General features: G+C 33.0%; 1 protein-coding gene and 1 long non-coding RNA gene across 3 annotated transcripts in view; both read right to left on the bottom strand.

Moving 5' to 3' along the window:
• LOC134543351 (DNA polymerase beta-like) overlaps window positions 1-16,888 on the bottom strand; it is a 60,643-nt gene extending 43,755 nt beyond the window's left edge. The window contains exon 1 of one of the 2 annotated variants that reach the window (XR_010076922.1): window positions 14,597-16,888. Coding sequence is in view for 1 of the 2 variants with exons in the window: in XM_063388327.1 (XP_063244397.1) it covers window positions 16,047-16,241 (195 nt within the window). In the remaining variant the exon portion in view is untranslated. The remainder of the gene's footprint in view (window positions 1-14,596) is intronic. The other variant, XM_063388327.1, reaches the window with a different exon arrangement.
• A 4,045-nt stretch (window positions 16,889-20,933) lies between these two features.
• LOC134543352 (uncharacterized) lies at window positions 20,934-24,101 on the bottom strand. Its single transcript, XR_010076923.1, has 2 exons — window positions 23,946-24,101; window positions 20,934-23,800 (listed from the first exon to the last, which is right to left on the bottom strand). It is a non-coding gene; the product is annotated as an uncharacterized LOC134543352 (long non-coding RNA).
• Between the last annotated feature and the right edge of the window lie 705 nt (window positions 24,102-24,806).

Genomic DNA, 24,806 nt, shown 5'->3' with positions numbered 1-24,806 from the left:
TTTTAAGTAGGCTCTCAGTATACAGCAAACTTGGTTTGCCCTCAAACGCCATACTGCTACGGTAATAGGAATATGAAATCATTACAGACAAGATTTTGTTCCGTTTACTATGGTGTAACCGAGAAATGACCGAACGTCCCGGAAAGTTGTGATATTTGACGATATTGCGCGAGTAGCACACCCGTACGTGACTACAGAGAATGGATAGTTTCCCTAACCGTTAGGATTTCTAGTACGAACACCCGCTCACAGGTAGGGTCATAAAATACGGTCAAAATCTTGCAAAAACATCCACCACTGCTCTTTGCCACTAGCAATCCAACGACGTCAGCTAGGCGCAGCACTCAAATACATTAACTTATTAAAAAAAATTAATATGTAATGCTACTTATACGTTTTACAACACAACTCGTGTTTTGTCTATTTTCTGGAAAAAAAAACCTCATATTATAGGAATTATGTTGTAAAAGTGAAAAAAAAACTCAAGAGTACATTTACTTTGTATCGTTTTATTCAATTTTTATGTAGTAAACTGATTTTAAAGAAGTAAATATATAATTTTTCATTTTGTCGAATACAGGCTACATTAAAAGTTTTGCATTGTTCTGATCTAAAATAAAACGATGTATCAGAAATAAAAAAAAATTTAAAAAAAAAATATTTTTAATAATAAAATTTTTGAAACAGAATAAATCCATGCAGATATAAAACCAGAGGTCCTCTAGAGTTTTTCATTTACAAGTTCCAAACAGAAATCGTTTATTGTTAATTTTATTGTATCAAAAAACATTCATATAAGAAAAAAATGCATATCTCATTACATGTAACACAAATACACTTTCTCATATGACTTAGCTATATTCTAAGTAATCCCTAAATAATACCAAGTTGAATGAGTGTCGCAGTACGCAGTGTGTCGCAATGCTGCGCCGGAACGGCGGTGGCCGTGAGAGATCAGTCCAGCCTCAGTACACTGCAACGCTCGGGCCGCTTTAATGAGCCAACTAATTACGTTAGACTCTTTATAAATATACTGTCTTAAAGCTAAAGGTATAACCAAAAACATTTATTTGGACATTTTTCGCAATGGACTCTTCAAATTGGTATAAATAGTATTTTTATCTGGGTGGCAAAGATAAAAAAAATATGTCATGAATTAATCGCTTAATATCATATCTTTAATATTAACAATTTATGCTTTTAGAACATTAGTGGCTGTATTAGAGTCTCATGATTATTTTGGTAATTTTATGGACAGTCTAAATTAAAAACTGTTCAAATGGGTAGCATTTTAATGGACTGATGTAAGTCGCTGTCATCTAGGACTTAAATGCAAATTTTCGGTGATACGCACAAGGTCTACAGCGGTAAACTTTCGGTATGTTATTAAGCATAGTCAAATCTACAACTGTGCAAAAATTCAGCTTTGGACAAATTTTTCACAGGTTTGTGCCTTTTTAAGTCTTGGTTTCCTGGACTATTTGTGCAGCACGAATCCCTCTGTAGCCCAGGAAACAAAGGTTTCAACCTGTGAAAAATTTGTCCAAAGCTGAATTTTTGCACAGTGGTAGAGTCGACTATGCTTAATAACATACCGAAAGTTTACCACTGTAGACCTTGTGCGTATCACCGAAAATTTGCATTTAAGTCCTAGATGACAGCGACTTACATCAGTCCATTAAAATGCTACCCATTTGTACAGTTTTTAATTTAGACTGTCCATAAAACTACCAAAATAATCTTGAGACTCTAATACAGCCATTAATGTTGTAAAAATCATAAATTGTTAATATTAAAGATGTGATATTAAGCGACTAATTCATGACATATTATTTTTTATCTTTGCCACTCAGATAAAAATACTATTTACAACAATTTGAAGAGTCCAATGCGAAAAATGTCCAAATAAATGTTTTTGGTTATACCTTTAGCTTTAAGACAGTATATTTATAAAAAGTCTAACGTAATTAGTTGGCTCATTAAAGCGGCCCGAGCGTTGCAGTGTACTGCGGCCGTACTGATCTCTCACGGCCACCGCCGTTCCAGCGCGGCATTGCGACACACTGCGTACTGCGACACTCATTCAACTGGGTCTTATTTAGGGATTACTTAAAACATAGCTAATTCAGATGAGAGGGTGTATGTTACATGTAATGAGATATGCATTTTTTTTCTTATATGAATGTTTTTTGATACAATAAAATTAACAATAAACGATTTCTGCTTGGAACTTGTAAATGAAAAACTCTAGAGAACCTCTGGTTTTATATCTGCATGGATTTATTCTGTTTCAAAAATTTTATTATTAAAAATTATTTTTTTAGCAACAATTTTTTTTTTATTTCTGATACGTCGTTTTATTTTCGATCAGAACAATGCAAAATTTTAATGTAGCCTGTATTCGACAAAATGAAAAATTATATATTTACTTCTTTAAAATCAGTTTACTACATAAAAATTGAATAAAACGATACATCGTAAATGTACTCTTGAGTTTTTTTTTTCACTTTTACAACATAATTCCTATAATAATAGGTTTTTTTTTTCAGAAAATAAATAAAACACGAGTTGTGTTGTAAAACGTATAGGTAGCATTACATATTCAGTTTTTTTTTTTTTTTAATACGTTAATGTATTTGAGTGCTGCGCCTAGCTGACGTCGTTGGATTGCTAGTGGCAAAGTGCGGTGGTGGATGTTTTTGCAAGAGTTTGACCGTATTTTATGTGAGAGGTTGTTCGTACCAGAAATCCTAACGGTTAAGGAAACTATCCATTCTCTGTAGTCACGTACGGGTGTGCTACTCGCGCAATATCGTCAAATATCACAACTTTCCGGGACGTTCGGTCATTTCTTGGTTACACCATAGTAAACGGAAAAAAATCTTGTCTGTAGTGATTTCATATTCCTATTACCGTAGTAGTATGGCGTTTGAGGACAAACCAAGTTTGCTGTATACTGGGAGCCTACTTAAAAAAAGTATTTACGGAGTTATTAAATTATTTACGAAACACAATTTTTTGGATCGTTTGGGAAATTATCATTTAGGACTTAACTGCTCGTTATTGGTGTGATCACAAGGGATCATCGGTAAACTTTTGACATGTTACTAAGAAACGTTTATTCTACAACTGTACAAGGTTTCTGCTTTGGGATAATTTTCCATGTTTCTTAACAGCGAAATTCGTCCCGACCCCAAGCCGACTTCGGCAACCTCACAGTAGTAAACACTACACGGCTCGGATAGCTTCAGGGGTCAAACAAATTGTATGAGACCCTTAACAAATGTATCCATTTAAAGAAGAATAAATATGCAACAACGTTTATTGAAAGCGATTTTCACGTAGGGCTCTTTATATTTATGTAAGATGTATTAACTTTTCCGTAAAATTGAATGAAAATGAATTCCTCAACTGTAATGATTTAAATTGTCTATTATATATTAAGATGTTAAAACTGTGTACTTTTTATTACTATCCTCAGATAGGGCAATGTTTCTAGATTATTTTGGGTTCCATACTGTCAGTCTACTCCATAAACTGCATTTGCAATATCCATTATTGTGGATCGTTGAAAAAAATTTACATTTTGGGCTTAACTGCTCGTTTTTGGCGTGACGCACAAGTTTAGCATCGGTAAACTTTTGATATGTTATTAACAAACGTTCACTCTACAACTGTACAAAGTTTCTTCTTTGGGATAATTTTCCATGTATTAAAAACCTTTGTTTCTTTACAGCGAAATTCGTCCCGACCCGAGCCTACTTCGACAACATCGCAGTAGTAGCCTATACACTACGCGGCTCGGATCGCTTCAGCGGTCAGACTAATTCTATGAGACACTTAAAAAATATACCAATTTAAAGATGAATAAATATGCAACAACGTTTACTCTAAGCGATTTCCATTTTGGGCTCGTTAAGATTATGTAAAATGTATTTATATTTCCTAAAAATTGAATGAAAGTGAATTCGTTAAATTTAATGATTTAAAGTGTCTATTTTATAGAAAGATGTTTAAACTTTGTACTTTTTATCACTATCCTCAGACAGGAAAATGTTTCTAGATTATTTTGGGTTCCATACTGTCAGTCTACTCCATAAACTGCATTTGCAATATCCATTATTGTGGATCGTTGCAAAAAAATTGTCATTTTGGGCTTAACTGCTCGTTTTTTGCGTGACGCACAAGGTTTGCAACGGTAAACTTTTGATATGTTACTAACAAACGTTCACTCTACAACTGTACAAAGTTTCTTCTTTGGGATAATTTTCCATGTATTAAAAACCTTTGTTTCTTTACAGCGAAATTCGTCCCGACCCGAGCCTAATTCGACAACATCGCAGTAGTAGCCTATACACTACGCGGCTCGGATCGCTTTAGCGGTCAGACACATTGTACCAAGCTCTCAACAAATAAACTAATTTAAAGTTTAAGAACTTTGCAACTACTTTTATTTAATGTTTTCACATCGGGCTCTACGTGTTTTTGTAATACGTATTTTCATTTGTGTCTTTTTTTTCAGATCACCTCTCTTCTAATATTATTGAATAAATATCATATTTAATAAAACGTAGTGAAAGATTTTTAAATTTAATCATTGAGAATAATGTTTTGAGTAAGTTTTGGTTTGCTATTCTGAAAGTATACTATAGTAATTACGTTATAGTGCCATATTGTTGAGTGGTCAATAAAGTATTATTTAGGAATTAACTACTCGTTTTCGGTGTTCCGCGCAAGGTTTGCGGAGGTAAACATTTCAAATGTTGCTAGAAAACTTGAATGTTACCACTGTTTTAAATTTCAGTTAGGAGCAAATTTTACAAAGATTAAAAATCTTCGATTTCGTGGGAGTGAGAGTGGCCACAGCGCTTGCGGCTGTGACTCTGTCGCAGTGCGTAGACGACATTGATAAGCTCGGGAGTCTCTAGTGATCCTATAAATTAAGCTAGACTTTTGATAGATATGTCCCTGTAAAGCTTAAGAACTATATAACAACTTTTGTTAAAGAAATATTTGCGTAAGACCCTTTATTTGTAAGTGAATTGTCTTTTTATTGCCTTGACTGATGTAAAAAAAACTTATTTCATTAATTTAACATTTTTTCTTACCTTTAATATTAACTTTTAGAACTTTATTCATTATAAATGTGAGTAGTAGTGCTTTAAGGTTATTTTCATATAGTTATCGAGAGTCTGCGGTAAAAAGTGTGAAAATGGGAAGCATTTTAATGAACTGCTGCAAGTCGCTGTCATCTAGGACTTAACTGCAAATTTTCAGTGATACGCACAAGGTCTACAGCGGTAAACTTTCGGTATGTTATTAAGCATAGTCGACTTTACCACTGTGCAAAAATTCAGCTTTGGACAAATTTTTCACAGGTTGAAACCTTTGTTTCCTGGGCTATTGTAGCAGCCTGACGTGACGCCATGTCAAAAGCAGGCCAGTTTGTAAAGAAATGTTTAAACGATAAGGTTTATTTTACCAATAGGCCATATCTGAAAAATTGCCGATGATTACGATAACCGATAACGGGCCATCATTAGTTAGTATTTGGTGGAAATTCTATCAGAGAGGTCCTTACCAAAGTAAAGTGTTTGATGGCGATGTATTTTATTTTGTTTGTCGACTTTGTTGGTGGCGAATTTTCGGCGATGCGTCTTTTCTTACACATTAAACAACACTTAACCACATAGATGGCTACCAATAACAGCTCGTATCCATTAGGGTTCGAATCTTGTCAAACTGTTATTTTCTTTATTAATTAATGATTTATATTAATTCCAATACTACAATCAAGCTGATGTACATGTATATTTTAATACTTAATCAATTCATATTGATTACTCAATTAGTAATGTTAAAGTCTTGCTTCCATTTCTAAACGAACACATGAAAAAAAAAACTTATGCTGTAAACAGAGAAACCCCAGGCTATATGAATTGGTTCCGCTTATATGATAAACAAAGGCTATCGCTTGAATGAGTTAAAATTAATTTCTCTACAGCGTTGAGAAAAACATTAAGTTCTGATAAAAACAGTCCTCACCTGGAAGGAGCAGATATTGCAAATTAGCATAATTACAGTTCTCCCTTTATGGAAATGCAGCCCGGATCACCTTATTGTGTGTCGACAATATAAATTACCTACACAGTTATCATAGTAATTTCACACGAGCCACGAGTAACTCTATGCTAGCAATCCCCGTGCATTCTTCCAAATGTTTATCAACATATTGCAGCGACGAGAATCAGGCTCTGGTCCAGACTTCAATGCATTCGGAAAACTTAGCTATTCGCCTTAAATATATATTGTATGTATTTGTCCCCGGAAATCATATCACAAGTGCCGTCCGAACATGAAATGAAATATGCAAAAAATGTATTATTATTTTGTGGGCTGCTTACAACGTAAATCTGTGTATGAATGTGCGTGTGATAACTAACTCTTATTAGCTTATTTAGGCAACGAGTGATTTCATACCCTTTGTTACATTTCAGTAGGTGTATGCACAACTATGATTTATTTTTTGATACATGTAAATTTGCTTCTTTAGTTAGATTTGTAGATTCATTGTCATCCATTCCATTTAAGACCGTATCCAAATTCAAGTGGGCAGTAGTGTAATTGTGTCCTCGCGTACAAAATTTGCCCATATGGAGTACTTGAATAATACGGAAGGGATTAATTTTAAGCCTCTACACTACTAGCCAGCTACAAAAGAAATAAATTTCTATATTTTCAAAACTTAATTTTTTATGTCAGCACATATATGTGTGAAGATAGTAAAATTGTACACTCAATTGCAAACACATGAATGTATAAGAAACTTCTAAGTTTCTACAATCATTTCATAAATTACATTTTAGGCCATGCATAAAATAGTTTTCACTCAATAATATATATGATAAATTAATCATTAAGAACTTTATGCTTGTTGAAAAGAAAGATGCTAGTGATTAAACGTATATTATATTGCCTTAAATCTACAGTCAGATATCGTCGTCTGGGAGAGAATGACTGCGACACATGGAATATCAATATAAATTGAGACCGTGTCAGTCATTCGGCGTACATTATTGTTGGTAAAAGTATATACAGGAGATCTCACGGCCAAGCTTAAAATTAAGGATGGTACAAATTGTAAAGATAGCCTTGGGCTAGCGATAGAATAAAGAGGTATGTGTGGAAAATACTTAGTTTGTTCCATATAAATTAAAATTTAAAATAAAAATTTCGCTGCAGTGGTCCATGTTAAGATAGTGATTATTTTTTGTAATTATATTTGAAAACCAAATATTTTCTGGTTTAATACTGAGTAGAACCTTCACATTTGTATGCTTATTGAAAAACAATTTTTTTTCTCGATTGAGAATGAAGAAAAAATTATTCAATTGAAGCACTTTTCGCGTCAGCTAATGCAGTCATTCGGCGCACTTTTTTGTTGGTAAAAGTATATACAGAAGATCTCACGGCCCAGCTCAAAATTGTGGATGGTACATATGGTAATGAAAGCCTTGCGCTAACGCTGGAATAATAAGTAATGTGTGGACAATCCTTAGTTTGATCCCTATGAAATAAAATTTATAATAAAAATCTGACTGCAGTGGTTAATGTTTAGTTAGTTTTTTTTAAGTACTTATTTTTAAAACTTAAATATTTTCTGGTTAATTGCTGAGTAGAACCTTCACTTTTGTATGCTTAAGGTAAATAAATTTTATTCTTGACTGACAATGAAGAAAAAAAATTTATAAAATTCAAGCATATTTTGCGCAGGCTACTTCAGTCATTCGGCGCACATTTTTGTTGGTAAAAGTATATACAGAAGATCTCACGGCCCAGCTTAAAATTGTGGATGGTACATATGGTAAAGAAAGCCTTGCGCTAACGCTGGAATAATAAGTAATGTGTGGACAATCCTTAGTTTGATCCCTATAAAATAAAATTTATAATACAAATCTGACTGCAGTGGTTAATGTTTAGTTAGTATTTTTTTAAGTACTTATTTTTCAAACTTAAATATTTTCTTTTTTATTGCTGAGTAGAACCTTCACTTTTGTATGCTTAATGTAAATAAATTTTTTCTTGACTGACAATGAAGAAAAAAAAATTAAATTCAAGCATATTTTGCGAAGGCTACTTCAGTCATTCGGCGCACATTTTTGTTGGTAAAAGTATATACAGAAAATCTCACGGCCAAGCTAAAAATTGTGGATGGTACATATTGTAAAGAAAGCCTTGGGTTAACGCTGTAATAATAAGTTATGTGTGGACTATCCTTAGTTTTATCCCTATGAATTAAAATTTATAATAAAAATCTGGCTGCAGTGGGCCATGATTTGTTAGTTTTTATTTATGTACTTATTTTTCAAACCGAAATATTTTCTGGTTTAATGCTGAGTAGAACATTCACTTTTGTATTCTTAATGTAAATAAATTTTTTTCTTGACTGACAATGAAGAAAAAAAATTATCAAATTCAAGCATATTTTGCACAGGATACTTCAGTCATTCGGCACACTTTTTGGTTGGTAAAAGTATATACAGAAGATCTCACGGCCCAGCTTAAAATTATGGATGGTACAAATTGTAAAGAAAGCCTTGGGATAACATTGGAATCATATGTTATGTTCGGACAATCCTTAGTTTGATCCCTATGAATTAAAATTTATCATAAAAATTTGGATTTCATTGGTCCATGTTTAGCTAGTGTTGTTTGAAGAAATTATTTTTCAAACTTAAATATTTTCTGGTTAATTGCTGAGTAGAACTTTCAATTTTGTATACTTATTGTAAACCATTTCTTTCTCGATTGAGAATGAAGAAAAAAATTATTTTATTCAAGCCCATTTCGCGCAGGCTACTTCAGTCATTCGGCACACTTTTTTGTTGGTAAAATTATATACAGAAGATCTCACGGCCCAGCTTAAAATTGTGGATGGTACAAATTCTAAATGATACCTTTAGCTAACATTGGAATCATGTGTTATGTTCGGACAATCCTTAGTTTGATCCCTATGAATTAAAATTTATAATAAAAATCTGACTGCAGTGGTCCATGTTCAATAAGTGTTTTTTTTAATTACTTATTTTTAAAACTAAAATATTTTCTTGTTTATTGCTGAGTAGAACCTTCACTTTCGTATGCTTAATGTATATAATTTTTTTTCTTGACTGACAATGAAGAAAAAAAAATGTTAATTCAAGCATATTTTGCGCAAGCTACTTCAGTCATTCGGCGCACATTTTTGTTGGTAAAAGTATATACAAAAGATCTCACGGCCCAGCTTAAAATTGTGGATGGTACATATGGTAAAGAAAGCCTTGCGCTAACGCTGGAATAATAAGTAATGTGTGGACAATCCTTAGTTTGATCCCTATAAAATAAAATTTATAATACAAATCTGACTGCAGTGGTTAATGTTTAGTTAGTATTTTTTTAAGTACTTATTTTTCAAACTTAAATATTTTCTTTTTTATTGCTGAGTAGAACCTTCACTTTTGTATGCTTAATGTAAATAAATTTTTTCTTGACTTACAATGAAGAAAAAAAAATTAAATTCAAGCATATTTTGCACAGGATACTTCAGTCATTCGGCACACTTTTTGGTTGGTAAAAGTATATACAGAAGATCTCACGGCCCAGCTTAAAATTATGGATGGTAAAAATTGTAAAGAAAGCCTTGGGATAACATTGGAATCATATGTTATGTTCGGACAATCCTTAGTTTGATCCCTATGAATTAAAATTTATCATAAAAATTTGGAATGCAGAGGTCCATGTTTAGCTAGTGTTTTTTGAAGAACTTATTTTTCAAACTTAAATATTTTCTGGTTAATTGCTGAGTAGAACTTTCAATTTTGTATACTTATTATAAAACATTTCTTTCTCGATTGAGAATGAAGAAAAAAATTATTTTATTTAGCCCATTTTACGCAGGCTACAACAGCAATTCGGCACACTTTTTTGTTGGTAAAATTATATACAGAAGATCTCACGGCCCAGCTTAAAATTGTGGATGGTACAAATTGTAAATGATACCTTTAGCTAACATTAGAATCATGTGTTATGTTCGGACTATTCTTAGTTTGATCCCTATGAATTAAAATTTATAATAAAAATCTGGCTTCAGTGGTTAATGTTTAGTTAGTGTTTTTTTAAGTACTTATTTTTCAAACTTAAATATTTTCTGGTTTATTGCTGAGTATAACATTAACTTTTGTATGCTTAATGTAAATAAATTTTTTTTTCTATTGAGCATGACGGAAAAAATTATAATATTCAAGCACATTTCACGCAGGCTATTTTAGTCATTCGGCGCCCTTTTTTGTTGGTAAAAGTATATAGAGATTATCTCACGGCCCAGCTTAAAATTGTGTATGGTACATATTGTAAAGAAAGCCTTGGGCTAACGCTGGAATAATAAGTAATGTGTGGACAATCCGTAGTTTGATCTCTATGAATTAAAATTTATAATAAAAATCTGGCTGCAGTGTTAATGTTTAGTTAGTGTTTTTTTAAGTACTTATTTTTCAAACTTATATATTTTCTGGTTTATTGCTGAGTAGAACATTCACATTTGTGTGCTTATCGTAAAAAAAAATTTTCTTGACTGACAATGAAGGAAAAAAATTATTAAATTCATGCATATTTTGCGCAGGCTACTTCAGTCATTCGGTGCACTTTTTTGTTGGTATAAGTATATAGAGAAGATCTCACGGCCCAGCTTAAAATTGTGGATGGTACAAATTGTAAAGAAAGCCTTGGGCTAACCCTGGAACAATAAGTTATGTGTGGACAATCCTTAGTTTGATCCCTATGAATTAAAATTTATAATAAAAATCGTGCTGCAGTTGTCCATGTTTAGTTAGTATTTTTGTTTTAAGTAGGTACTTTTTTTTTAAAACTTAAATTTTTCTTGTTTATTGCTGAGTAGAACTTCACTTTTGTATGCTTATTGTAAAACATTTTTTTTGATTGAGAATGAAGAAAAAATTATTCATATCAAGCACATTTTGCGTCAGCTACTTCAGTCATTCGGCGCACTTTTTTGTTGGTAAAAGTATATACATAAGATCTTACGGCCTAGCTAAAAATTATGGATTTTTACCTATTGTAAATAAAACAATTAGTTAACTCTCGAATTATTTTTAATTTCTGAAAATCCTCTTTTTTATCCCTATGAATTAATAAATACTTATTGTTTTTGTGAGGTTAATATTTAGTATATTGAAAGTACGTTTATTTAAAACAAAATTATTTTCCGGTTAAACAATTTTTTGAACTTTTTTTTTTTTACATATTTAAGTTATTTTTATTCTTTTCTGATTTTTTTTAATTAAAAAAAGTGTGTCTATTATCTTGGGTTTATGTTTTTAATTAGAGGTTTTTAGTGTAAAACCATCATGGAATCCTACAGTATGTATTTTGTTGGTGTTGGTCATATACATATGGAACTTGACCAAGGTTGTTAAGCTCCCTTTTTTTTGGTAGTTTCTGTTATTCCCGTGCCAGCGGAAAGTATCGCTAGTTGTAACATATTAGATCATACTGGAGACTTTTGACAATTATATTTTTACATATTAACGTAAATAAGTAGCTTTTAACAGAAATATTAATAATTTTTATTTTTAAATTCAAAACTATGTTTTACTTAAGTTATAAGTAATATTGTAATTATATATTTGACACATGTAGTCATAGTAGTGTGTTTGTTTGTGTTTGTAAGTTGGAATTAACGTGCATCTACGAACATACAATTATTTTTCATTTGGAATATTTAATTTACACAGTTGGAGATATACCTACTGATAAAACATGAAACTAAAGCCAGACTTTGCATGGAGAGGGAGGCGAGTGCAGTGGCATGCAGGTTGAGGACATGCGTTGTGATTGTGCCGTTTGGTTTGGTTAGGCATGTTTTTGTGCTCTGGCAGAGCAGTGAATTGTAAAGCCGTAATATCCTATGAAAAGAGCCGCATGCGGCTTGCGAGCCACGGTCTGCGACCCTAGCTCAAGGGGAATGATCCAATAGTTCCATTCGTATTCATTTCTTTGCTCTTGTTGATAGACGATACCTACGGACAAGAAATGAAAAATTCCATTGACCTTTATGAAAAGAAATTACATTTAGTGCTGGGAAAAATTGTATCCTATGTTGCATATGTAAAATTTAATTCTTGAGGAAAGTACTATGAAAACACAAACATTTATAAAAATGTTTACAGATTTCCAATTTCATAGTAACTACAAAAATGATAACTTTTATGTACAAGTTCTTGGCAATTGTTGCGGGAGTAATTTGGTAGACATTAATTTAGCAGCTTCTGCGAAACAATCAATGTACATATTTATCAAGATCTTTGAGAATATAACTTTTTGTCACATGTGGATTTTTATTGGTGACTTTTGTTTTTAATGATACTTTCCACATGTGCCTATGAGCAGGGCAGAAATTTAGGATAGGTTTGCGAGATACATATGGGTAAAACATATACCGTTATTTTCACACTCGATTATAATTGTGCAAAATTTGTATGTAACGGGACAATTGAGAGTTATTTAAAATTTCGGAAAAGGTATACCTTTTTACAGATAAATGTGCATAGTCTATATTAGCCTGCCACTATAGTTCAGCCCCATGATATTTTGACACATTTATTGTAATATTTAGCATGGAAAATGGATTGTGTTTTGCGGAAACAATGGAATAGTCCGTATTCAATTTAATGTTAAGTAGGTAAAGAAAAATTCCCAGTATAACTTTTGTTTTGTTAATATTTAAGAAACTGTTCGAGTTCGACACTGCCAACCACAGAAACAAATGTAATATATTTGAAATTTAAATTGTAGTTCATGTACAACCCAGCCCTCACTAACATGGAGGATTTATTATGACAGGTTCTAAGTAGGGGCCCAATTATGTGAAGATTGGTTTTTTTCTATGCTTATTTTTTCGTATAACATACCTCCAAGTAGGTCACTTGAAACTAAACTTATTTTTTCAAAAATCTCAATTGGTTACTAAAGTTTAATTGAAGTCACTTGTCATTTTTTGTACGTTTTTGTAGGTTATGACATTGATCAACATTTATTATAACTTGACATTGGTGTTAATATATTTCTTAAAATAAATTTTTTTTTTTTTGTGGTTACGTAGTTTGTGTTATGAAGAGGGGTAAAGATGACGCTGGTTATTTGGTTGCTATTCTGGAATCATATCCTTAATTGTTACCATCCTGTTTCTGAGATTGTATATTCAACATGTTTCCCTACACATGTATTGATTATGTGTAATATTGGTTGCTTAAATTTGTCAAGTTTATATGTTCACATGTTAACTTTTATAAGCCACTTTTGTAAAATCTATTCTTTCATTTAACATATTATTCATTTGTGAGAGCTTATGGTTTTTTTTGCTTGCATTTTCATGTTTTAATAGAACTTGTTAAATGAGTGTATATACTACAGAGACTTATGAAGATGTTATTTATTTCAGTGCCTTGCTGCCTGACTAAAAATATTTGTGTTTTGTCTTATCAGAGTGATAAAAGTCGTTTCTGAACTGTAGTTGCATTGGTGACCATGGTGCTTCACAAATATAGCTGTCAGAAATTCTTACATTGTTGATGTGTCACATTGCAAATAAACTTTCTCTACACTTGCATTAAAACTTTTTGATTAATCTAATTTCCTTTTTTTATCATCCTGTAGTGTAACCTGACAAGCAGAATATTTTGCTCCACTAATTTGTTAAAAGCTTCTGTTAATTAATATTTAAAATAATAGCACATATAGGTTTTTCTGCTAAAACAAGATAATATAACTCATAAAAATACTAATTAATTAACCCTTTAGCTGCTGATTTAAATTTAATTTCAATGAAAAGCCTGTGCTGAGTTAGGAATCACTAGCAATGTTTTTTATTTTTATTTATTCAAACATGGCAAACAATTTGTAAATGTAATAAACTATTAGAAAAATTTTTATGATAAAAACTTTTTACTTAACTATTTGAAGAGTTTTCTATAAAATATTAAATATTTAATTTTTTATTATTTATAGCATTATTTTTGTTTTAGAATTTCTGGAATGAACTCACACAACTATAATTTTTTCATGATCAAATATTATTCAAACTTTCTGTCATGTATAGTGGACAATTAAAATAAAAATGAAATTATCCTTATGAATAAAAAAATGTGAGTATACATGTTCATGCATTTGTTTGTAACTTTTGCCAAGTGTATATGTGCAAGCAAGTATGAAATATAAATGAAATACATCACAACTGTGAAAACAAATTCATACAAACATGTGAAATAAAAAAATATATACTTTGAAGCAATACGAAGGCCTACTTTTAGTATTCTCATTTCATTTGTATCAGTTGCAAATAATACAAATAAACTTGTGCCTAGCATGGTGAGGAAAAGTAGCCTATCAAATATGACATAAACACTGAAATGAACCATTCCCCTTCAAGACACAAACAAACCCTCAATCCATCAATTATTTCAGAAAGATTTTCAATATTTTTTGAGGGTGTGAAATGTTTCGAAACAAGGAACAATACACAGACCTACATCACATTCCTTACAGTAATATCTAGAGTCCTTTCGTTTCTTTGGACCCAAGAGTGTGTGCCTGCAGACATGGCACACTCGCTGTGGATTTTTTTTCCCGCCATCATTTGTTGGCACAATTTCTGGGAAATGGCGAGCTGTCAGTCGAGCTGGCAGATCTCCGGAAGATGGACGCCCACCTTTAGATGTTGCACGTACTTGACCATATTTTGCGATGAGTTCCCTTGTAAGCTGAAGCTGGAAGTCTGCAGTGGTTATGTTTCTCCCTGTGTTTACTTTGTACACCACATGAGAATTCAAAACAGCTAAGTCAACTAAATGGAAGAAAATTTTCTTATACCATTTTATGGTTTTTCTCAGACACTCTACTGAACTCAATAGCATATCAACTTTGTCAATAGAGCCCATGTGTGCATTATACTCTTTCACACACAAGGGCTTTAGGACATCTACACCAGTGCTTCTGTCTACTTTGCCAGTGGGAACACGAGTATCAACATGCAAAGTAGTCAACATCAACACATCTCGTCTGTCCGCCCACTTTGTAACCATTACAGTGTCTGTGTGTTGGCTTGATGATTCCCCCTTTTTCAACTTCCCTTCAAACTTAGGCATTCCTCGTCTGTTACTGCGCACAGTTCCGCATAAGTTTGTTCCCTTTTTGTGTAGATAGTCGGCAAGCAGAGGGCTGGTATACCAGTTGTCTGTGTACAGTTTGTGACCCAAGTTCAAGAACGGCTGCATTAGAGTCAAAACAACTGCACCTGATATACCTAAGTCAGGGTCTGAAGCTACAAGATATGTTGTGGCACCGGTGTAAATTATGAAATCTAAAATATAATCAGTCTCACAATCTGCCAAAAGAAACAATTTCACACCAAACCTATGCCGTTTTGTCTTTATATATTGCTTGAATGAAAGTCGTCCTTTGAATAAAACCAACGACTCATCAATGCATAGATTTTCAAACGGGGTGAAATTACTCTTGAAGCACTGTTTCAACTCTGAAATGATCATTTCTAGCTTTTGAAGCCGGTTGTTTTGTTCCTGCTCCTCATTGTTGCAAAAATGCAACAAACGCAGGAGCAATAGATATCTATCTCTGGACATCACTTTGCCAAAAATAGGAGTCTGCAAAAGTGGGTCTGTTGACCAGCAATCGTTCAATTTTAGTTTTCTGTTTCTAGAGATAAGCATTGTTACTGCCAAAAACAAATAAATTTCTTGCCAATCAGTTTCAACCCATTTGTTTAGTCGTGAAAATTTACTATGATTTATATTTTGAGTAACATAAGAAAAATATCTGTTCGTTTCTGCAGCTATTTTTCCTGCAAGATCATGGGTAACAAAACATTCAAAGTATTCCAGTATTGAAGATTCACTATTCATATCTAGTTTCTCAGCATGAAAACCAGATAGTTCATTGTCAAATGAATGCAACTTTGGTACAAAGTGACCACTTACCCAAGCGAATTTTTTCTCCGCGGCGCGATTTTGTGAACTTCGTTTTCTCGGTGGTGGTTCAAGACTGTCACTGTCACTGCTATCACTGTTTTCAAAATCACTTTCTGAATATTCCGACTCGACTGTGCTTATCAGTTCACACATTTGTTGCGCCTCAGTTTCTGTGAGTCCAACATATCCGCTGTAATTAGCCATTGCGTAAAAAAATTACAAAATTATATTTATTTCACTTTGCAATCTAAAAGAAAACTCACAATGAGAAAATGTATTCATGGAAAATCCGCACTAATGGATTCCTTTCATTTACATAATGCACCTTTGCACTTGCCATGGCAAACAAAAAACACGTACGTAATATAATATGAAATAATAAATTCATATACACATGTTTCAAAAATATGCCATATATTTATCGAACTCATATTACAAAAGAATGCTATTCATTGGTAAAAACGTGCTTTCATTAGGCACATTTTCTTTGAAAATCACGCTATCTATTATTGAAAAACTAACTGCGTATTTAGATACACTAAATAGCGCTCCGATCGATACCTTGAAAATAGATAGCAGCATAAAAATCTGTGCCCACGATATTCACAAAGAATTGACAGCGCACGCCATCTACTGATTCACTGGTGAACTGTAGTAATTAGTTCAACTAAACAGCGCTGCATTCAACAACTTGAACACGCCCCAAGAGAGAGCAGCACTTTCCGGGGAAAAAACAGCTAACGTAAATGTACTGACGTAGCACACATCAATTGTTAACGAAAACGTAAATATACGGTCGTAGCACATAGAGTAATAAGGGTAAAAAACGTAAATAAACGGACGTAGCAGCTAAAGGGTTAAATAGTGTACATACCAATTCAATTAGAATGCTAACTCATATTCCCAGATGAGAACATATTTTTTTAGTATATGGTATACCCTTTTGATGTTTGTAAACATGTTTTTATATTCATTAGGGAAACTTTTTAACAGAGGTGTTATTTTCTCCCCAAACCTTTCCCCTTAAAATTAGCATTTGTAAGTAAATTAAAGTTGTAAATCTGGGATAAAAAGTTGTGTATGTACTTTTGTATGAGAGTTTCTAGAATATTTAATAATAATTTCGTTTACTATGTTATGGCATGTAATTTACATTTTAAGCAAAATTCTCGTGATATCCACAAGTTTTTACAAAAGGAATATATCAATATCCTATGTCAAATCTATTGCAACTTGGTCACGATGCGTCTTAATAATTTTAATATACGGAGGCGGCAGCAATTAATTATGTAACATGTTAGAACCCACATGTATATCACGTCATAAGATTAGCAGCAAATATTACATCCGAAGCTGATCCAAACTCCATTATGCTTTGACAAGAAAAAACATTTTCATGGTTACGTTGGACAGCCTAAGGTTCACCCGCTTAGATCGACATGCCCGAACAGTTCCGAAGTACGTTCCTCGATCGGGTAACTTCGGTAGTAGAAAAGCGCGGGCTACAGCTTTTGAACGTGAACAATGACATCGTTTTTTGAGCTAGCAAGAGATAAATTGCAAAATTGTACCAAAATTGATAAATATAACACTATTCCGGGATATGTAGACAGTGAAACCGGTTATAACAATTTATTTGATGCCTTAAAAAGTGCAGGTTACTTGTTCTCAGAAGTAGTGCAGCACAGGAGCAATTCAAAATATTAGATTTAATTTTCTATAGAAGACGAAGCAGGCAACATTAAAATGTTGATCTTGCTTGGTTCAAATCCTCAACCCTTATATCCGTCAATGAAGGAAATGAATTGAGCTTTCAGCTTGGTAACCTCTAGATCATTACAAAAAAATGAAGGGCTATAAAATGCTAATGATATGACAGAATGGATGGGTGAAGTAACGTAAGAACTCTGAGGAAACCAACTAACCACAGCAATGTTTGCTATGTTCCCCACTATCAAAAGATCCATTAATGACCCTGCTGAGAATCAAACCCAGATCACTTTGGTGACAGAAAAGTGAGCACTTAAACACAGAGACCTAATGTTTGCCTCTAATGACCACATTTATAAGACCACAAACCAAATGCTTTTTACCTTTTCCCCCATTAATTTAATTACCTTACCTTTACAGATCATGAGCAGCAGGTAATGATTAGTATACTGAATGAAGTCTTTGAAATTAAGGGCTTCTTATGTGTAGGAATGTTTGCAATTTTTGAAACAGCCCTTTTCGGAATTTTATTATTCTACTACTGTTAAAAGTCTCTTTTCTACAAATTTGCTTTGTTCTCTGTTACTAATTATTATTAATGTAGGGCATCCTCCATTCATTGCATATCTTTAGTGAACATATTATATTTTATCATATTTTTATTCCCCTCGCTGGTTCTGTATGTTCAACTACAGCTGATTCATTTGTGTCGTTATATTTTTGATTATTTATTTGTTTATTTATTTCCATAGTTTTCCATGGCAAACAATGCAAAACTTCAATGGCGTTTATCCAAAAATTAGAAGTAAATCATATTTGGAAGGTTTGCTATGTAACAAATCATTATTTAAAAATTTATTGTAATGTTTAAATTCAAGAAAAGTTTTCTGATGTATGTTCTGAGAAAAAGAAACATTTACGGAAGCTTACTGTAACACCAAAAATGAAGTATGATGTTACTGATATCATTTGTGTTTGATATAATTATTAGTGTTAAATGTGCATTTGCAGTGCTAATATCTGATCCCGTTCACATACAAGCATAGGTAAGTGTGATAACTAAAATGAAGTATGACGATTTAAGAGTTAAATGTTATGTTTAATCTCTTTCCCTAACAGTTTGATGAATATTTTAAGTGCAAATGTGCAGTTTGTAGTTGTTATGTTAGATATAATTTTTATTTAACAGGCTAATGTGCATTGTTTTATGAAGAATAGTGTTGTAACAAACTGTCAGATTAAATTGTTTTGTTCCAAAATAGAGCAATGCTCTTTGGAACATTGCAGAAAATAAAATTTTAAGAATTACAGTCTAGCACAAATATTAATGTAAATCAGCTCCAAGACTTAGTTGTAAATGTGAAATTAGGCCTATGTGATTACAATCTTCTAGCATTAAAGGTCTAGTAAGCCTACCTACATTTGTATGTTAAATAATCCAAGTTCATGAACATTTAAACAAATTGCTGCAAATATTTGAGTTCAATGAACGGATTCAAATAATAAATTATAGGTTGAAAGATAATCTAGTAATGAAGCCAATAGTATTATTAATTAAAATCTTGTCTGTAATCTCAGAAGTCAGAGAAGTTGAACCCTCATGCAAAACCCAGAGCTGGTTGGCAATAACTTTTTTTATTTATTAATCTATTTTGGGATTTTTTTTTTATCAAAGATTGATTAATTTACATTGATTGATACCAAACATATACAAGAACTTCAGAATACAGATTTTCCTTCATATCGAAATATTTTTATTTAAAAAAAATTATTTTCTTTTGTTGATAATACACTTGACGTCGTCCGGGCCTGCGGCCCCCTTTCGAATCCGAAATGCCACCGCCCAAACACCTCCATCCTCTGTTCATATTCAAACCTCCCGCCAGCGAGTGCGTGTGTGTGTTGGTAGCCCGGCAAGAGGGCGCTTAGCTGCAGTGCGCCGCACCCCTATTTATAATTAATATTATTGTAACCTTTTCTTTTCGCCCCTAAAATAGTGTCATGACGATTCAGTAAGTAAGTGCCTTTTGTTTTATTAATATGTTATATTATTGTAATAAAGTACGTGCAAGCACGGCCACGAACGCTCCCTAGCGGGCAACGACGGAACCAACACATAACTTTATTCAAACTATATTTTATCACATAAGTAATTATTACAGACGGTCTGGTCATGGATGTGTATCTGGTAATTTTATAAAGAGTGCCATGTTTCCTGCCGCAAGCCCTTGTCTCACCCGTCTTCTTGTACAGCCGACCGAGAGTGGACGTCTCTGCAGACACCCCGAGGACATCACCGTTGTCTCACCGATAAGTAGTTCTGTTCAGTTGATTAATTCAAATAGTTTTCTCTTCATCCTCAGGGTCTCTCTCGGTCGGTGGGGCTGTTTAATTAGTGATTTATATACTCTCCGGAGTTTTTAACCACCTGTGTTCTAAGTAAAGGCTTGAGGCAACCACGTGTGTGGTCTGCCTCCTCAACTAAACCGATTCGTGCCTCGGGCGTTTTTTTTAACAGTATCACGGAAGGATTGTATGAGGGTGGGTAACGTGTAAGTAAATAAAACCAACTTAATTGAATCACGTGTCTTTGTGTTCGTAGGGGGCCCTGTGGGTCCTTAACCCAGTCAGCGGCGTGTGGGACGCCCTAAGAGCCCACTACGGTTAAGTATAAGCGTGCCCGACGCTGAGAGCGGGCTCGGGTAGGGACAGGTGCTGAATTAGGTATCAGGAGGGCTAATATCTCACCGCACACGGGCCACGTAACGCCCTGAGTAAGAGCATCTAGCCGGGTCCACGTGCCCACTCACGTGGTGGCGCCCACTATTTCCACCAATAATTCAAATCGTAACACCGGTACGCCCTCACACTTATTGGAATTGGCTCTAGAATGTCTATGATTTGTTTTTTTTATGTAAGTGTATATAGTGGTGTTTTATTTATGGTTGTTGGCTAGTGTTATGTATGTATGTATGTGCACTATATGCAAATGGTAGTTCTGATAGTATATGTTCATAATAACTAATATACTGATATCAGAATAGCTCAAAATTGGTCTGTATTATACATATATTAATACTTTATAAGATATGTATTGAAATATTATTTAAGTTAAGGAAAATTGTTACTGTAGAGTGTAGATGATTGATTGATTATTGAAAAAAAATTCCTTGTGACAACCATTAATAATTTTAACTGCTTTTTATTAATCCTTCATAAAAAATTCACAAGTCACCATGGTTACCATCTTCCAGCCACAAAACAAATATTATCAGCGATTTTAAAATACACCAATAAATATTATCAGTGATTTTAAAATACATCAAATAAACTCTCTCGCTGCATTCATGAAATCATTGCTTATTTACATTGGCCAGCCAAAGAGTAGATAAAAAAAAGCTGTTCTCCACAAGCCTGAAACAAAAAAGAAATCAAAGTTAAATGATTTATATTGTACTAAAGAGAAATGAAACTGTATCAAAGAAAAAAGTTATGCGTACCAGAATGATAAATTACTTTCAAAACCATTTTAGTTAGAATTTTGATACATTCACACATACTTATGGTAAATTCTCATTTCTGTACTACAATTAACATTTTTCTTTGTCCTTTCAAACAGATATTTTTTTCCAAATACTTTTTGACAAAAAACTCATTTATGTGAAAAAAAATTATATGCAAAACATAATTCTATTTGATGCTTCAGCAACATTGAGTTGTAAAATTAAGCTCTTGTGCCCATTATTGCAGAAAAACTAGGTATTTAACAATCCAAGTAACTACACAATTTTAGAAGTATGTTTCTCAGGGCCTCGAGTGATGTATTTGCTTGTTATCAGCTTAAGCAAATCTAGGCTTTGATTCAAGCAAAATGTTTACAAGTTGAATTCATTTCATGTAATGCATGTCACATAAGCAGTTCTTTTTTTTTTATAAAGTATCTAATCTAAGTCTTCGGGGAGAGTATTAGTAGGTAGGTTACCAAAATTTGTAAGATTCTATATGATGTATCCTATATGCTCATATTTTAGTCGTATCAACAAAATGCATACACGAGAATAGATGTCAGCATGTTATTTTGCAGTAGTCGATGGCATTACTTCATAGTACAGTTGTAAAATCACTACAAAATGTGTCAGATGTATATTGCAATGATTTACAATTATTATCGATAACCGCATAACTGCAGAGTTCAGAGGGAGTTAGAAAATTAAAACATACCACACATTGTATTTTTTGTTTCTAATAATATTAGTTTATATTCCTACAAAGATGGATTGAGAAATTTCCTAGAGTAACAACTTTTCCGCACAAACAAAATTTGATAAATATTAATTCTTAGTACTACTTACCTAAAGAATTGCTTACACCATTTTTACAGTAGTTATGAAGAAGTTACCTTTCCCTAACCATTTTCGTGATTTAACAGCACTTATGTAACTAACCTAACCAAGTATTGCAACTGTGAACTACAGTAAAACCCTGTAATTGTTTTCAAGTGAGCATGAGGAAAAAACATAAGCAGTCAATGGAAATTTAGCCATTCCAGTGTTTTAACGTTTTACCAATGGACTCATTAAGTAAATATAATGTTAAAAACCATTGATCAGTACCCTTGAAGCTTGAATTTGCTTAACCAATCCAACAATTATACAACTTTGTTGCGCATCAATAAAGTAAATCATCAATACAGTAAACGTCTTCGATTACACTGCACTAATTCCCAAAGATATTTTAAAAAAATTAAATAAATGGTTTAACAGTAGTTTAATGTTCAAGCAGGTAAGTATAAACAATACAAAATTTGGAAAATCATGTGAATGGTTGGTTAGCTAAATTTAAAAATAAAAGTAATTTTTTTTTGTTGCTGCTTATCCATAAATTAAATTATAAAATTCTAAAAATACTTTTTCAGACACTAAAAACCTTCCTCTATTAAAACTGTAAACAGCTTTTCTTAATTCCTACTGGTTTTCAAGAAATCACATTTTGTAGGTCACACTAGATAGCCTATGCAGTGAAGCAGCTGACACCATTTTTTCCTCTAATTGCATTGCAGATTCTGTGGTTTTCCATATATATAAGAATGTATATATTTTTTATTTGAATATTATAACCCAATGAAACATAAATAATAGTTTTAAAAAAGTTACGAGTCCCTAATGTGTATCCAAACCAAAACGCCAACCTTGACGGGGATTTTTTTATATCAGTATGGAGGCACAAAGCGCAAATTAGTTACCTGCAATAGCACGTAACCTGACGTATAAAAGGAATCATTTGTTACAAAATGAAAATTTATTTTATATGTCAGGTTATGTGTTGTCTCACGTAAAAAATCAGAATTTTGCACCTATAAACTGCTAAAAAATATCGCTCTCAAGGACTGATGCCTTGGGTTTGGAATGCACAATAAGGAGTCACATAACTTTTTTAATGTTATAATTTACGTTACTGCATTGCAATATCCAAATAAAAAATAGACAATTTGTGTATGAAAAACAACAAGATCTGCAACTCAATTAAAGAAAAACATGGTGACAGGCCCTTTACTGCACAGGTAATGTAATGTAACCTATAAACAGTGATTTCTCAAAAACCAGTCTGAATTTAGAAAAACTTTTTTCAGAGTAAATACAGGTACATAATTATTTAGAGATAAAAAAAAATAAGAGTCCAAAGTTTATTTTGCATACAAAACGCAGCAACGTGAGATAATAACCTAAAAAATCACTGCAAAATGTATATTGGTTGGTTAAATTAGGTTAGTAACATCCAACCGTTCAATTGATTTACAGAATTTTTAATTGGCTCTATCGTAAGCTAACCAAATGTAAATTCCACTGTACTTAGAATCAATGTACGTATATTTTTCCTGCAATACCCCAAATTATATTGAGTGCACTCACCTGAATGTAATTCAGCTCTGGTAACAATTATTTCAAAATATTTTTACTTAAATGCGGTTAACTGCTACACACCACCAGAAAACATTTCTTATGATTTTATACGTTGTGCGCTCATTAACATATGATGATATCTCCACACGCTACCTAAAATTTTAAAAATTAAGCCTATAGTGTACAAAAAATTGTATAAGAAATGATTACTTGCCAAGAATAACACAAGCAATGTTAACTTGTAAACGGACAAAACTAATCTCCTAACAAATCAAACAAAAATAGCTCAATAACTTACCTGAAAATCTCATAATTAGTAACAAGGCAATATTAGTGTACATGTGTTTTACTCTTAAAAAATATAAAATAACATTAGTCTACAATTCTTTGATCAACAATGTAATGTTTGTTTTGAACGTACAGATAAAAAAAAATTAAAAAAAAAACCCGAACATTACCGACCCAGCCCGAAGGGCATGTCGATCTGAGGGGGTGAATCTTCGGCTGTCCTGGTTACGTTACCGCTACCAAACATAAACAAACAAAAAAAAACATGAATGTGTGCGTGCGTGACAGCTTCCCATTGCGCATGCGCAAGTTGTTAGTTCTTATTTTGTCCGTGCCAGCGTCAACTTCGCTGCAAACGCTCCATAGCAGCCATGATAGCAGTCTGCTTAACGTGACACGCGTTTAACATGGGAGTTTCCACTCTTTCAGAATGATTGTATGCTCGTTGCTACAAAGTTACAATCCTAAAATAATAAACAAGTATCAGCTATGTTCCGTTTTAAATAGTTGCGCGGAGGCTTTAAAAAAAAATAATCAGAAGGTTATATAATTCTTTCACAAATGAATACTTAAGAAATAATTAACAGAATTAGTTGGGTAGTTATAATATAACTATTTGACGGTTTATGATTATCTTTGTTAACAACAATATCTTCTTTAAATTATCGCTGGCCTGTCTCCGACAGAGTGATGGAGGACATGGTGAACGTTGACTCCAACTGCCGGTGCTCCCTCCGGTCCTCAAAGGTCGATATGCCACAACAACACTTGCTCCTAAGTGCATCGAACACGCCCGAGCGTGATGACCGCGAAGTGTGTGAAAGTGCGCCGCGACGAACACCAAAGCGACGTCAGCGCCCGGCCGGGTGTG

The sequence above is a fragment of the Bacillus rossius genome (genome assembly GCF_032445375.1).
Source record: "Bacillus rossius redtenbacheri isolate Brsri chromosome 9 unlocalized genomic scaffold, Brsri_v3 Brsri_v3_scf9_2, whole genome shotgun sequence".
In the NCBI taxonomy this organism is placed as follows: Eukaryota; Metazoa; Arthropoda; class Insecta; order Phasmatodea; family Bacillidae; genus Bacillus; species Bacillus rossius.
The sequence above is the reverse complement of the archived record's forward strand: the minus strand, read 5'-3'. Positions and strand labels throughout refer to the sequence as shown.